Source organism: Gracilinanus agilis, chromosome 3, assembly GCF_016433145.1.
Source record: "Gracilinanus agilis isolate LMUSP501 chromosome 3, AgileGrace, whole genome shotgun sequence".
Lineage (NCBI taxonomy): Eukaryota > Metazoa > Chordata > Mammalia > Didelphimorphia > Didelphidae > Gracilinanus > Gracilinanus agilis.
The window spans coordinates 417,928,135-417,944,585 of NC_058132.1; the positions used below are offsets into that span (position 1 = coordinate 417,928,135).

Consider the following 16,451-nt stretch of genomic DNA (forward strand, 5'->3'; position numbering starts at 1 on the left):
TAGTATGTGACAGGGGGCGCTAAGTAATATTTTTTCTGGAAAGGGGGCGGTAAGGCCAAAAAAGTTTGGGAACCACTGTTCCAACACTCCCTCAGTATTTACCAGCCCAGCACTCAGAGCCTCTAGAAAGAGTATCAAATTTTTTCCCCTTCAGATACTTCCATAAGGGTTAGAAAAAGACCTTTCTTCATCTTTATTCAGAATCACCACCAAGGCACCTAAGAGATAGCTTTTCTTCTAGAGATCCTGAGACATTGTGACCGTTTCAGCTCCTCCATGTAATTGGAAAGCAAAGCACCTTCTTACAATACCATCTCCTGGTCACCTAAGCCTATTCAGGGAAGGAATTGTCCAAATCAATGCAAAGAAAAGGACATCTGTCATTTAAGGGGGCCCCATGATGTCACAGAGGGCGCAAGGGCTTGAAGGCCTTAGGAACTATAACAGAGAAAGAATAAGGAAGTGCTGAAAAGGGATGGGTAGAATTATGCTAAAAAGTAGTCCCTACCTATTGGATCGAGGAAGCCACTGGATAGGAGAGTTCTGTTCCTTCTTAGCCTGGCACTGCTGGATATCTATTGTTGATTATTAGTCAATCTCTTGCCTTGAAGGAGGGTAAGAAGGTCATTTTGGCAACTGGGTATAGGCCATGTGGGTTAAGTAAGTATGCCAAGAAATGTAGTTTGGCAGAAGTAGCTTCCTTATTCATAATGAGGGTGACCCTGTACCCAACGTAGCATGGCATCATCATCACTAGGTCAATTTTTTAAAGTTAATGAAAGCATTTTGCAAACTATGAAGTGCTTTACAAAAGCTAGCTAGCTAGTAGTAGAGGTCATCATAAGCACCTCAATTTAAGTTTTAATTCTTTCTTTAAAGGTCTTTTATTGATCATTACTCTGCTTTCATAAGTAAAGGATGTGTGAAATGTTTTGGCTTTTCTGAATTCATTTATGAGATTTTTGTGCCTTTTCACCTAGTTTCGGTAAAGATGCTATGCATAGTGAGAAATATATATGTTCTTCTCTATTCCAATTTAACCAGAGATCTATCGTATCCTCAAACATAATCTAAGTCTTTAACTCATTTGATCATATCTGTTTTTATTGCTTTGAAGGAGCTTGTGATTTTTACCCCTCATTGAAAAAAAATTATCTGAGGCCTAGTAAATTGTGCTCCAAACCTATCATTTCAACTGAGTGAATATTGGTTTCAAATAGAATTCTTATAAACACTATATTTTAAAATTCCTCTTTCTAATTAACTCTCCATCTTCCATTTTAGCCCACTCAGTTGAGACTATTAATTGTATTTTCCTTCCATATTCTTTTCTACTTATTCTTCTCTTCTTCATAAACAAGATGAATTGATGTATGATTTTCCTTTATCTAGAGCAGATTGTATTCTTTGTTTCCTTATTTGTTATCCAACCCAGGAGCTAAAATTTCTTTTGCTAGCCCTATTCTTGTCCCAACACCAGACTAGGCTAGGGCTATTTCTGTGCCTGCCTTAGAATGCACTTTTCCCTAGACTAGTCCTTCCTACCTGTTTTCCTGCCAAACATAATCAACTTGTATACCAAACTGTGGCAGTTTTTGTTCAATTCTCTTTTCTCTGGTTTAAGAGTGAAGTTTCTGACATGTTTCTCCTTTCTCCTTCCTCTCCGAATGTGTATTCTTCTAGCACATCCCAATTATAAGAAAAAATTAAGTTCCTCTTCTATATTGCTATCAACATTTAGTCCCTTCAAATTGTTCTACTATATTAATCCTTCTAGATTTCTTTCTTGATGTGTGAGTCTGTGTTTCAAAGTTTTGGTTCAGTTTTGGTCTTATGTTAATGTTAAAGAATGTTAAGAAATTATCTGATCAAGGGGATCATTTTTTTCCACTGTAGGATTACATTTAGTCTTGCAGAGTAAGTTATTTTTGCTTTTGTCTTTTGAGATAATGTATTCCAAAACTTTCTCTTCTTAAAAGTAGTTACAGGGAAAACAAGGTGGCTCAGTAGATAGTAGGCCTAGAGACGGGAAGTCCTAGGTTCATATCTGGCCTCAGACACTTCCTAGCTGTGTGATCTGGGCAAGTCCCTTAACCTCCATTGCCTAGCCCTTATTGCTCTTCTGTCATGGAACTGATGCTTAGTGTTGATTCTACGACAGAAGGTTAGGGTTTAAAGGGAAAAAAAAAACCTAGTTATAACATACTCTTGTGAAATACTGACTGAGGTTCCTTAGTACTTCAACTCTTTCTGGCTACTTGAAGTATATTTTTTTCTTTGAACTAGATGCTCTGGATTTTGGCTGTGATATTACTGTGTATTTTCAAGTTGTAGTTTCACTTAGTAGATGACCAGCAGTAGATTTTTTCTATTTTCACTCTATTCACTGTTTTCAATTGATTTGGGTAATTTTTTTTTAATGATTTCTTCTATCTAGAGTTTTTTTGTTTTTTTGTTTTTTTTTTTTTTTGGCTCAGGATATTTAGGGGGCTAAATGACTCTTAAATTATCTCTTCTGGATGTTTTTCAGGTTATTTGTTTTTGAAAGTAGATATGTTACCTGTTCTTTCAATTTTCCAGTCTTTTGACATTGTTTTAATGTTGCATTTTGTCTTACGGAATTACTGAATTCTGTTTGCGCTACTCTATTTTTCAGGGAGTATAATACTTGGGTACTTTCTATCTTCTTTTCTATGCTATGTATTTTGCTTCCATGCTTTCTTCAACAATTCTAATTTTATTTTTTATTTCTTCCTTCATTTCTTTTAGCTCTTGAGATTAAGTCATTATTTTCTCTGAGATCTTACTTTTATTTTTTGGGTATTGTTTTTCTGGGCTTATCTTTTGGGCTTTTCATAACTCATAGTATTTCTTCATTGTATTTTGAACTTTTGTTTACTCATGTCTGCAAAACCATTCCTGGCTCTCTCCCTTGCTATTACTGCTTTTATGGATCAAAATCAAGATTTTATGAACACATTTACAAGAGGTCAAGCAGGTTTCATATTCCATTCAGGGAAACTACTTTTACTTCAGTCTGGGCTAGCTTCCAACCCTTCCCTTCTGTCTTTGGGTGCCCTCACTGAGTGAGCCCATAGGCTTTAGGAGATTAGGTTTGCTCCAGGTCTCCTTTGAGCATCTTTACTCAGGGCTTCTGCAAGCTTCAAGCCATTTGATCATGCAGACTGTTATTGGATGTAGGAGCTTAATGGTAAAACTTTGTTTAGTCTTAGAATGGAAAAAGGTGCTTACTAGAGCTCTGTGAGAGAATGGAGCCTCTAGAACTTTTCACATCACCATCTAACCATGAATCCCTGTTTACCCTTTTAATTTACTCATCTATGTACCTGTTATATATCTCCTTAGAATAATGTAAGCTTCTTGAAGGCATAGTTATATTAAGGCAAGACAATTTTTAAAAATTTTTTACAGGTTATAGTATTATTAAGGGATTAAAGTTTGGGATCATTGAAAAATATTTGTCTGTTACTCAAATGCCAAATCTTAAATTTTGTAGTACAACTTTGAGCAGTACCATATATGAAATAGAGAGGGTAGTAGCTAGGTGGGACAGTGGACAGAATGTAGGGCCTGGAATCAGGAAGACTCATAGCTGTGAGTTCGAATCTGGTGCCAGACATTTACTAGCTATGTGACACTGGGAGTCACTTAATCTTATCTGTCTTAATTCTTCATCTGTAAAATGAGTTGGAGAAGGAAATAGCAAACTACGCCAGTACCTTTGCAAAGAAAACCCTAAGTTGGGTAATGGAGAGTCTGACATGACTGAAAGTATTGTACAACAACTACAACAACATGAAATAGAGAACTAGTCTCAAAATCAGAAGGACCTGGTTTCAAATCTCACCTTTACATGTGACTGTGGCAAAGTCACTTCACTTTTAGGGTCCCAGACTACTCTAAGTCTACCAGAAGATTCAGTTCTAATTTGCACTGGTAGAGGAAGTTTCTTACTGGTGTCGAAATCTATTTATCATCTCCAGATAATTTGATAAGGATGGCTTAGTTGATAAGAAAGTTAATGGCACATGGGAGATCTTTCTATCATCTCATGCTGCTGCTGCATCTCTGGCAATGAGCTTGGGATTTTATTATATAATATATACAAAACCCATTACACACGAAAGCACAAAGGAACTTCGCAGTTGCACAGAAATTACAAATTATGTCATATCAAAACACAAAAAATCTCATTGGCTTCAAAATAGAACAAGGCCAAGCCTGAATTCTGGCTGCTCCATTATCAGCAAGCCAAGTCTGGGAATACTTTCTCAGGGGCAAATAGCCCCCACTGAAGGAGGTTTTGTCTAGATTTGGCCTTCGCTGTCTGAACTACTTTTGAAACTAAAACAGTTGTATTTCGGACCAAAGGAGAGAATGTTAACCTCTTGACTTCTGGTTTGCTAGGAACCAAAGTTTTCCAACAACGTCAAATACTTTTTAACAAGAAAAGGTGTGGATCACAAAAGGGGTCAAAAGAGGAGTCTCAGATTTCTATCCATTTGAGGCTGTTTCTCTTATTGGCATCCCTCTCCTGAAATCACGGGTCCAGTTAAAAAAAAAAAAGTACAGCCTTACTTCTACATTAAATTACTTTTATTTCTTTGACTTCTTGTTTTTGTTATATAAAAACACTAATTTCTGCTTTTGGTGTTTGCAGTATCAATAAGACTATAAGATGATTGTAAAAATATGAAATTTGTCCCACTTCATTAAAATCATGAAATGAAAGCTATTTTAAATGGAATTTTATTTCACATTTATGTTTTCATACATGTATAATTTAAATATTTATTTTGTATCTATTTACATATATATATGAGTTCTATATTAAAATATAAACTCCTTGTGATCGGGGATTTCTCTCTCCAGAGCAAAGGACATGCTTGGCAAGAAATAAGCACTTAACATGAGCTTGCTGAATGACTGAATAGAAGCTAAGTGGACATTTGTTTATAAGATAGGAGATGTATTTTTGCAAGCTTAGAACAGCTAGTAAATGTAGATATCATGCTGTAGATGTGTTTCTTCAAAAGCGGAGGAAATGTTTTGCCAGAAAAGATTAAGAGCTAGTCATATTTAATTTAACGAAAAAATCTATACGTCCAAAGGTCTACATATGAAAATGTAAAATTAATTAAATTCTAAGCTTCATAAAGCTTTAAAGAAACTAAACTTCTAAAAGCAAATGCTCCCAAATAACTGTGATTTTGGGAAATGGGTCATTCTAATTTAAACTAAAATCAGATAAAGAATATTCTAATATTCCTTCTCAACTGTAATGATTTAATGACAAGGGTCATTAAATAGTCAACATCTTAAATCACGAAGCAGAAAGATAATTGCTAGATAATTAACACAATGACAAGTTGCTTTTCTGTAGGCCGAAGGAAGGCAACACAAGAGCCAATATGGACCATGTAGGCTGATCAGTGCCAATCCTAAAGGGCCCCAAATGTTACATGTGGCGTACACAGATGTAACAGCAGATTGCCTAAAAGTTTATGTCTGCTTGTTTCATCTTCCATTTCCATTACTGCACATCACAGATCTCAGATACCTTAGAATTTTTCCCAATACTTTTCTTCAAATGGCATGTTATATCAGCAAAACATTCTTTATGCCAACATGTAGTTCTGGTGCTTTAATTTTAGAAGACATGGAAACAGAACTGATCAGACACTAATTTTTTCCTATCAATATGACAAATTAAAGAACATAAAAATATAAGTTTACCCTTTGGGTATATTTTGCACACACATCTCTATTTTGCTGAAAATCTTACCTTCATTTTCTGTATTGGCTGGAACAGAATCAACACCAAAAGGATGCCATGGCTGCAGATCATCTAGGCTGAATTCTCCATCCACTGGAAGAAGTTCCACTGTGGTTTTAGTTTCAGTCAGTGATGGCATGAGAGCATCATTTCCATAACTAATTCTGGGCTCACTGATCATGTTGGCCAAGACATCATCTGAGTAGTTTTGCTCTTTCTGAAGCAGCTCATCTGTACAATTAGAACAATGTCTAATGATTAGTAATTAAGCATTAAGTCATTTCCTATTTTGGTGTACAATTTGGTTGATCCTCTCAATAAATATATTTTTTAGAAGAATAAGTTGGAGACTGGTTGCATATTTATTGGTAATGGAGAAAACAGTAGGTAGAAAACAGATATGCATGAATTCTTTAAGGCAACTGGGGGAAGAGAACAAGCATTTATAAAGCTATCAGTGCTAGGCACTATACTTAGTGCTTTATAAATATTATTTACTTTGTTCCTCACAACGATCCTGTGAGGTAGGTACTACTACTGTGGCATCTTTTTTATAGGCAAGAAAACTGTGGCAGAAATCAAGTGTCTTGCGTAGGGTCACAGGGCTAATGTCTGAAATTGGATTTAAATTCAGGTCTTTCTGTATTCAGGCCTAGAACTCTATGTGACACTGTGACACCTAGCTGCCTAGCAAGAATTTACAAGACAATACTCCCAAAGCCTGAAAGAACTGATGGCTTCTCTAAGAAAATAGAGCCATTTATTTAATAAACATTAAAGGCTTGATTTTTAACACTTGGCTCTACTTCAAGCTAAATTAGGTATTAAGTCGCTTAAACTTGTCAGACTTTGTTTTCTTTAACTTAAAAAATAGAAATAGGGGGCAGCTGAGTAGCTCAGTGGATTGAGAGCCAGGCCTAGAGACAGGAGGTCCTAGGTTCAAATCCGGCCTCAGACACTTCCCAGCTGTGTGACCCTGGGCAAGTCACTTGACCCCCATTTGCCTACCCTTACCACTCTTCCACCTATGAATGCACAGAAGTTAAGGGTTTAAAATAAAAAAAAAATAGAAATAACATTTATGCTAGTTTTTTCACAAAGCTGTTATGGAAATAAAAAATACAATGCAGTGTAAAGCATTTTGTAACTGTAAAGTATGATATAAACTTGAATTTTAATTGTGTAAATTCAGAGGGACTCAAAAATTAGGACCAATAGGTGAAAGAACTTTCTAATTATTAGTTATCTAATAACTTGTTATAAGGAGGTTTGCTTATGATATTCCTATCTATCTACATCAGTCCCTTTAAAAGAATGTTTTATTGATGTATCTGGGGGCAGGTTATATATCCATAGCACTTCCCAGGGAACACCTGACAACCCCTCTCCCCCCAAGCTCCTTGCATTACAAACAGTAAAACAAAATAAACTATTGACCTTGTCTGATAATGTACTTCTCATTCTGCATCTATAGACTACCAACTTTCTCACAAAAGGGAAGACATACTGGTTGGTATGAGAATTTATTTTTCATATATTACATTAATTCCCATATAGCAGCTGTGGATTAGGAAGGCCCCAATCAATTCCTATAATTACTGTGTATTTCTCTGTCTGAGTTAGGAATCAGAGATTCTATCCAATCCGCTGCTTTTTATATCTCCTTTGTCCTTACTAATTCCAAAGAATGCCTTTTCTTTTAACAGAATTTGGTTAATAAGTGAAGGGGACAAAGGAATGGGGAAGGGTTGATAGTTGGATGGACTACCTTAATAAGCTATCTGCCAATTAAAGATGTCTTGAGATGCTCAAGGGAGGGGCCAAATAATGAGCTCCTAAAACTGCCTGAATGAGCTTCCCTGTCTCAGATAGTTTGGGAGAGCCATTGACTCATGCCACTTTATTGGTTATGCTGCTGGCCTAGCCAATAAACTGAACAATAAATAAATAAAATAACCAACAAACTGATATACTTCCAAAAAAATCACTCTCAAGACAATTTTAATTATAACAAGAGTCTCTTCAAAGACCAATGATGATATTTTGAAAAATCTAAGCTTTTCTGTTTTCCCTTTGGCCTGGTCCACCTAACTCATGAGGTACTCTTTGGAATTCCCTTAATACTGAACTTTGCCACACAAAATATTCTTCTATGGTTAAGGAAGCCTTTTGATCATTTGAGGATAATTATCCTGTCTACCGATTATTTTATTCTCCTCTATAGGTCAAAGATCTTTAGTGTCTTCAACATTCTCAGTATGACACGGTTTCAGATTCCATTCTAAACAAATTACTCATCTCTGGATTCAATATAATTTCACAGGATCACAGAACTTTGACTTGAGATGAGATCTCTCAATCTTGTTTATTGTGTCACTGGTAACATAATATGTCTGTTGCTTTATTCATTATTCAAGTATCTGCTTCTACACAAAGTTTTCCTAATTCTCCCCTACTGCTAGTGCCTACCCTCCATCTCTAACTGCCCTGTAATTACTCATAGGCAACATCCCTATGCATGGCTCTGCCCACTGAGGGATGCTCAGCCACTATCAGTCAAGTACAGGAAGGCTTGGGGCAGGCCTGATTCTAGTCACTCATGCTGGAGGAGCAGGTCAGTGATCTCTCGACAGCTTCCTTCTGCCCAGAGTGACTGACCTAGGGCCGAGTACAGTGTGCCAATAAAACTCTCAATTATCTGTGCAGCTGGAAATCTGTGCATATACTAATAGGTAAACACTGTCCTTTGGGCCTTATTCACAAGCATGGTGAGGGCTGTGACTCTTGGCATTTTCGTCTTACATCCAATTTGTTGCCAGCTCTTGTTTTCACGTTCACATCTGTCATACATTCCTGTTCTCTTCTTTGTTGCCAAGTCTTGTCATTTCTGCTTTTACTACATTTCTCAAATATGTACCCTTCTCTCCATCCCCCACTGTGGCACAAATCCTCACCTTCAGACTACTGCAACATATGTAGAATTGGTCTCCCTGTTCTAATCCATTCTCTACTCAGCTGCCAAAGTGATCTTTCTAAAGTACAAATAGGACCATACCAAACTCTCTAACATGGTCATTCCTAGTGGCTCCCTACTGGCTGCCTCACAAAGATCAAATAAAAAAAAAATCCTTGGTCATTTAAGGGCCTACTTAATCTGGCCCCTTCTTGCCTTCTTTTGTAGCAGTGATGGCAAACTCCAGGCACCTGTGGAGAGGGGAAGGGGAGCAGCCTAGCCCCTGGTGCCCACTCTGGCACATGTGCCACAGGCTCGCCACCATAGCTCTTATACTTGATCCCTCCCCTCATTCTGCATGAGGCTATGCTGTCTCACTGGCTGTTCTTCCCACAGCACACTCATGTCCTAGTTCAGTGAATGAGCACTGGCTCTCTCCCATGCCTGAAATGGTATTCCTCACCTAGCTTCCTTCAAGATTCTGTTTAAGTCTCTTTTTCTATAGGAAGTTCTTACTGGTCTCTTCTGGTACTAGTTCTTTTCCTCTAAAAGAGTGTTTCTTCACTTGAAATCCATGAACTCCAGTGCTCAGCACAGTGCCTAGCACATAGTAAGTGCTTAATACTGACTGATGAACTTTCAAAAAATTCTGATAAAAATATTTTAATGCAATCAATAGATTTGTGAGCCTATTTTAATATATTAATTTAAGACATTATTTTGAGAAAGGGTCAATAGGCTTCAGCAGACTCCTGTGGGGGCCCATGTTACCAAATGAGTTAAGAATCTTTGCTATGAGAGTGTATTTATCTTATATGGACATAGTTATCCGCATTGGTACCAAGGAAAGGAAGGTGATCAACAATGTATAATGATGCAGAGAAGTTAAGAAGGATTAAGAAGAGACCAGTAGATATGGCAATTAAGAGATCTGTAGTAATTTTGGAGAGAACAGTTTTAGCTGAATAATAAAAGTAGAGAGTTGAGAAAGGAGAGAAGAAGACAGGGAGGAACCTATTGCAGGCAGCGTTCTTAAGGAGTCTAGAGTTGCAGGGGAGAGAGATGGAAGTTGGCTATGCAGGATAGATGAATCAAATGAGGATTTTTTTGAGGATGAGAAAGAAATTAGTGTTTTTCTAGGCACTAGAGAAGCATTCTCAGCATAAAGAGGGAATAATGCAGATAAATGAGAGTGTGATGAGTAAGGAGGCAGTCTGTTGTAGAAGATGGGATGGAATGGGATCACTTATGCAGGTATAGGGGTTTGCCCTGAGCTCTTTTTGTGGTGGTAAAGAAGGGGAAACTATGGAGGATGGAGGAGCAAGTTAAGAATAGGAGTATGATGGAATATTTTATTGTGTAATAAGGAAGGAAGAAGGTAAAAAAAAAAGCTTTTGGAGAAAGCTGGGAACAAACATGATTGCGTAGAATCAGAATAATTTGCACACCTAGCTGTGTGACTCTGGGCAAGTTACTTAACCCCTACTCCCCATTGCCTATCCCCAACTGTTCTTCTGCCTTAGAATCAAGACACAGTATTGAGTCCAAGATGGAAGGTAAGAGTTTAAAAAAATTCACACAACAATAATATTATAAAGAGAAACAACTCTGAAAGATTTAAGAATTCTGATTGATTAACCACAGTTCCAGAGGAACAGATCAAGGGAAATCTATATATCTATATCTCCATTCATCTCTCTATCCATGCACATACATTCTCTCCTTACCACCTCCAACCCTCCTATCTCCATTGAAGAAGCAAGAAAAAGAACCCACTACAGATGTGTAGTCAGGCGTAGCTATGTGTACATACACAAACACATATACATGCATATCATTCTACTTGTTTCTCTGCATGTAAATATAAATGTTTATATACATCTATATGTATGTGTATAAATACAGTTGATCTTAATTATTCACAGATGCTAGATTTGTAAGTTTACCTACTTGCTAAAATTTACTTGCAACCTAAATTTTAAATCAATACTTGCAGTGCTTTCATAATCATTCACCGATGTGCACAGTGGTGAAAAATTTGAATCACTCAATGTACATGTTCCTAGCTGAGATTGAACAAAAGATATTTTACTTTTTTGTTTCAGTTTTCAATCTGTAAACAAGTGTCCTTTAGGTAGTCTATTTAGTCCCACATTTTCCACACTTTTTTGCTTTTTAGTTGGGGATTTTGCTGTTTAAATGCCCCCTAAGTGTTGTCTTGAAGTGTTGTCTAGGTGTTCCTAAGTGCAAGAAGGCTGTGATGTGCTTTATGATAAGGTGGCTTCCTTCAGGCACAAATTATAGTGTTGTTGGCCTTGAGTTCAATGTTAATTAAACTACAAGGAAACACCATCCAGCAAAAGGAAAAAGAAATTTGCCCATTTGTATGTAAGACTGCTACAGAAAGCATTAAAGTAAATGTTATGACCAGAAGTTCATAGGAATATAATCCTGTATTTTCCTTAGAAGCAATGGTTCAGTATTTGCTAATTTACTGTTCACAATGACTTTATAGAACATAACTATTACATACAAGGATCTCATGTATGTGTATATATGTGTAAATACATTTGTTTACATGCTTATGCTTACATACACAGTGATAGTGACATACATATGCGCGCACATGTATGTAATACATAGACACAAACAAACATGGCTGATTTGGGAATTTTCTTTTTTTGCCTGACTCTCCATGTCTGAAATGGGTTTTCTTTCTCTTGCTTTCTCAAAGGGGAAAGGGGAAATTGTGGGTGTGAAAGTGAGAGAGATTGAAGGCATTAAAAATAAAATAAAATTGAGTTAAAAAAGAAAATCTGCTATGGTGAATCAATTAGGGAGGTATAAAAATATTGCCTTGGGGCAGTGAGGGCCCAGCTGAGATTAGGTAACATCAATTTGTCAAGGACTCATCAGCACGGTGGTGTGATTTTCTCCAGTCTTACCCAGTAAGCATCTGAGTAGGAGGGAGTGACCCAAGGTGAAGGGGCTTGGCGGGGCAAGACTGGTGATAGGATAAGGAGGTCAGGGACTGCAGAGAGGAGAGTGTAGCTCCTGCAGGAGTGATGGCCTAGCAAAGAAAAGTGTAGAGGAACTAGAGGTCTTAGACAGGACAATGAATAGATTAGGGATTGCAAGACACAGTAAGAGGTGGAATAACATTAGATTATGATCTAACAAAAATTTAAGGAATTTTTGAATACATAAGTAGAACACTTGTAGGTGATGGCAAGATCAAGGTGAATATCTCTGTGTGTAGATGAAGTGGGGTGGAGGAGTAGGTGACTGAAATGAGTAAATAATAACTTTTGTTTTTTATCATCTATAGCTCTCATGTATCCCTACCTCCTTCCTCCTTTTCCTTCCAGGGAGCTGTCCTTTATTACCTCCCCCATCCCTGTTAAAAGGAGGAAAAATAAGTTGTGGAAAACTCATATATCACATCATGTTTTTGTACTTGTAGTCCTCTATTTCTGTAAAGAAGCTGAAGGAGATGCTTTCTTTTATTTTTTTCTTTGCAACCAAGCTTGGTTATTACGAGGAAATAAGCTATTTTTTTTAAATACATGCAATTACATGCTAACAAAACTAAACATTTTTACTCACCTAAATACAATGTGAAATAGGGATTTTAAACAATTTGAGAATGGAAAATGGTAAATAAATAAATGGTACAGGAATTACCAAAAAATGAGGGGACTCTAGTCTACACAAATATATAGGTTAATGTTTTAAATGTTTTTAAAGGATCTAAATTGAGTGATAGATTTGGTCACGTGTACATCATATAGGAGATGATATTGAGTGACGGTGTTAAAGGGGAGAATATGGAAGTGTTATTGAGGAGCAAGGAATATTCAAATTCTCCTAAGACAACCAGTTAGGGCAGATCGATGGCATAGTGAATAGAGTTCCAGGATTGGAGTCAGGAAGATATCTTCCAGAGTTAAAATCTTGCCTCAGACACTTCCTAGTTGTGTGATCCTGGAAAAGACACTTAGCCATATCTGCCTCAGTTTCCTCATCTATAAAATGTGCTGGGAAAGGAAATGGCAAACCACCCCAGTATCTTTGCTAAGAAGGCCCCAAAATGGGACAAACAGTTGGACACAACCGAAATGACTGAGCAACAACCAAAGTTATCAAAACCATCTGGTGTTGGTTAAAAAACAGAGAGCTAGATCAACAGAACAGACTAGTTGAGGTAATCAGAAAAAACAGAACTGAATAATTTGGTGTTTGACAAACTAGAAATCATGTTATTTAGGAAAGAATTCCTTATTTGATAAAAACATATGGGAAAAATGGAAAGCCATATGGCAGAAATTGGGCTTAGACCTTATACCATATTTCACAATACATTTTTAAAAGACTATAATATTAAATATACTATTAAAATTTGTAAGGAAGTAGATCATATATCTCTGAGTATGTATCTATTTTTTGGTAATAAAACAGACTTTATTTTTATTTATTATTAAACAGCACAGATATTTTAATGGGTATACATATCCTTTTTGTTAGGTATTCTTATTACTGACAAGTAGAGAACACTCAGACTTCAATAGGGCATTCATTTGGCAACTGCTAATTTACTAAATAATATCTTCATGGGGACAAAAGGTAAATATCATAAATCTTGTTCACTGGCAGTATCAAGGACAAAAGGAATTATATGAAAGCAAATATTTCAAAGAATGTAAATCATGACCCTTTAAGTGGGAAATGAAATCTCCAAAAATCACAGTCTTAATTATAGCTCAGAACTGCAGAGAGCTTCATGTTTTAGAAGACACTTTACACGGCTCCTGCAGTCTTATTAATAAAACTACCAAAATGTTCTCAACTGTATAACTAGGTTTTTTCAGACACTTTTGTACATTTCATTTGAAAGCAAGGTGACAGAAGATATAGATGTTTCTTGCTTCTAGGCCTCAGAAGTTCTTAAACAAGAGGTAGAGCCAATTACATAGGATAAAATAGATAACTTTGAATACATTAAATTTTAAAGGCTTTGCACAGACAAAATTAATGCACCTAGGATAAGAGGAAAAGTAGCTGAATGGGCAAAAATCTTTGTATCAAATTTCTCTGATAATGGTTTGGTATCCAAATTACTATAATCACATAAAGAATGCACCCAAATCACTAAATGATAGGAGAAATGAAGATCAAAAGAACCTTGAGTTTTTACTTCATGGTCTAAACTGGCAAATGTGACAAAAAATGACAATAGTCAACATTGGAGGAATTGTTGGATGTTGCATTAATACATTGTTAGTGGAGCTGTGAACTAATACTAGCAACTTTGGCAAGCTATTTGGAAATACGCAGATAATTTTCTAAAATAGGAACTATACAAATCAAGGGACTAAAATGCTCATATTCTTTAAACATTCACAATTCCATCACTAGGATTATACCACAAGAAAGCTTGGAGTTGGCAAGAAGAATGTCCTTCCACATTCACCAAAATATTGACAGCATTTTTTTGTGATAGCAAAGAATTAGAAACAAAGCAAATGCCCATCAAATGGGAAATGGCTAAATTAAAATGTGGAACATGAATGTAATGGAATATGACTGTGCAGTAAGTAATGATGTATGTGATAGACATATGGAAAGATCTACACGAACTGGTATAAAGTAAGCAGAGTCAAGAAAAAATATACACATTGAATCCAGCAATATAAATGGAAAGAATAACTACACATCAGAAACCCAAAGTGAACATATTAAAATTATAAAGATTGAATATGACTTCAATGAAGAGATATGAGAGAATATCCCCAACTCCTCCCTTTGTAGAGGTGGGAGTGTCACAGCTGGTGCATTTTGTACATGTTTTTGAACTTTTTCAATGTATTTATCAGTTGTGTTGATTTTTTTCTTTATTTTGTCTTTAAAAAATACTAGTTGTCATATTGGATAGCTTTCTCAGAGTGGCAAGGGAGGGATATCAGGGAAAACTGATGAGATGGGGGCAGCTAGATGGCACAGTAGATATAGTTCCAGGAACGGAGTCAGGAAGACATGGGTTCAAATCTGGCCTCAGATACCTCCTAGCTGTATGACCCCAGCAAGTCACTTAATCCTGATTGCCTAGCCCCAGCTATTCTTCTGTTTACTAAGACCAAAGGCAGAGTTTTTTAAAAAAAAAGAAATAAAGAAAACTGATGATGTTAAAAAGAAGTTATTAATAAAAAACTTGTTAAAAATGAATAGGAGAATCCTATTATTATATAATTATTACATACATTTGTATTTGCCACCAGCACACTATATCCGCTCCTACTAGAACTGTAAAAAGATGACACTATTTCCCTCCAGAAATTTATTCATTTTTTTCTTGGAAGGAAGAAGCAGAAAGGAGGAAGAGTTTACAAAGCAAAAGGGCAAAAAGCTTCAAGTTGGTTAGCTTACCAACTTCATCCTGAATCTCCTCGGCTACTGCTGGCACATTGTAGAGCAGGGAGAGAGACTGGTTCATCCTTTCATAAATCACACGCAAGTGTGTCATGACCTACACCAAAGATGGAAGCTTAAGATAAACCAAAAGTAGTTTTTTCTCTTACTAGTCATTATGAGTAAAAACAATTTAAAAGATATGGAACTGATTACATATGGAACTTTTTCCTTTGAAAGGCTATTTGTATTTCTCATCTTTTTTTTTTTTGTTCCCTACTATTGCTCTGCTTCAAGACATTCTATTTTCTAGTATACCACAAACTTGTTAAAACACAGCCAGTTAGAAAGATCCTTTCTCTACCAAAATTCTACAGTTTGGGGACTAGAAAAACAGTGAGGCCAAAAATCTCTTTTCCAGATTTTAAAATATGATGGATCATATTTTGTTTTTACAAGTTGCCTGAAACTAGATATTTAAAGATTCTTTTATTCTAGAAAAGGTAACATTTAAAAGCTAAATACATGTTAAATTCCAAGAACCTGGTATGTTTAAAATATACATTTATTAAGATTTAATAACTTTTTAAAAAGGTATGATGATTAATAGACTGAAATATAAGTTATGATTGTATAAAACTTTTATTTGTACAATTTTGGAGGCTATGGCTACTTAAGAATATTTTTCATCTGTTTCTCATAATTTTATAAAAGATGACAAGAATCAGTAATAGTAAATTTATGATGACTCTTCATTGTTTCTTTAAGCTAGAATATGTAAAAAGTCCTGCAAGGGGATTTCAGAAACTACTATGAGATATAAAAGTCTTGGCCAAATTTTCAAGAGAATTAATTGTAAATGTCAATGGAGAATTTTCAGGTTCTGAAACTTAATATGCCATTAAATGCATGAAACCAACTCTTTTGCTACTATTATTTAAAAGTGATACTTTCTCAACATATACATATCAGTAAGACAAATACTACAAATTCTTAATATTTGCTATATAATTGAAATATTATCGCCTTTATTATTTACCTGAGATCTGATCTGGGCAGCTTTCTTTGGATCCACCATACGAACATGTTCAAAATGCTTTAAGGTATGCTGTCTGTCTTTCTGTTCAGCACGTACATATTTCTTCAGCATGTTGAATACATGACGTGGCTACAGAATGAAAATGGAAAATATTTTTTCAATCTATGAGAATAATCTTTTTTTGGGGGGTGATAAATGAGTGTTTCTATTGCTATTGGAACATCTAAATCTTTTTCAATAGTGGACCATGTAATCAG

General features: G+C 35.9%; 1 protein-coding gene across 4 annotated transcripts in view; it reads right to left on the bottom strand.

Moving 5' to 3' along the window:
- Positions 1-16,451, bottom strand: part of LOC123242484 (amyloid beta precursor protein) — a 174,294-nt gene that overhangs the window by 14,859 nt on the left and 142,984 nt on the right. For all 4 annotated transcript variants that reach the window (XM_044670276.1, XM_044670275.1, XM_044670274.1 and 1 more), the window contains 3 exons: positions 16,195-16,323; positions 15,174-15,273; positions 5,807-6,028 (listed from right to left, as the gene is read on the bottom strand). In XM_044670276.1, the coding sequence (XP_044526211.1) occupies positions 5,807-6,028; positions 15,174-15,273; positions 16,195-16,323 (451 nt within the window). The remainder of the gene's footprint in view (positions 1-5,806; positions 6,029-15,173; positions 15,274-16,194; positions 16,324-16,451) is intronic.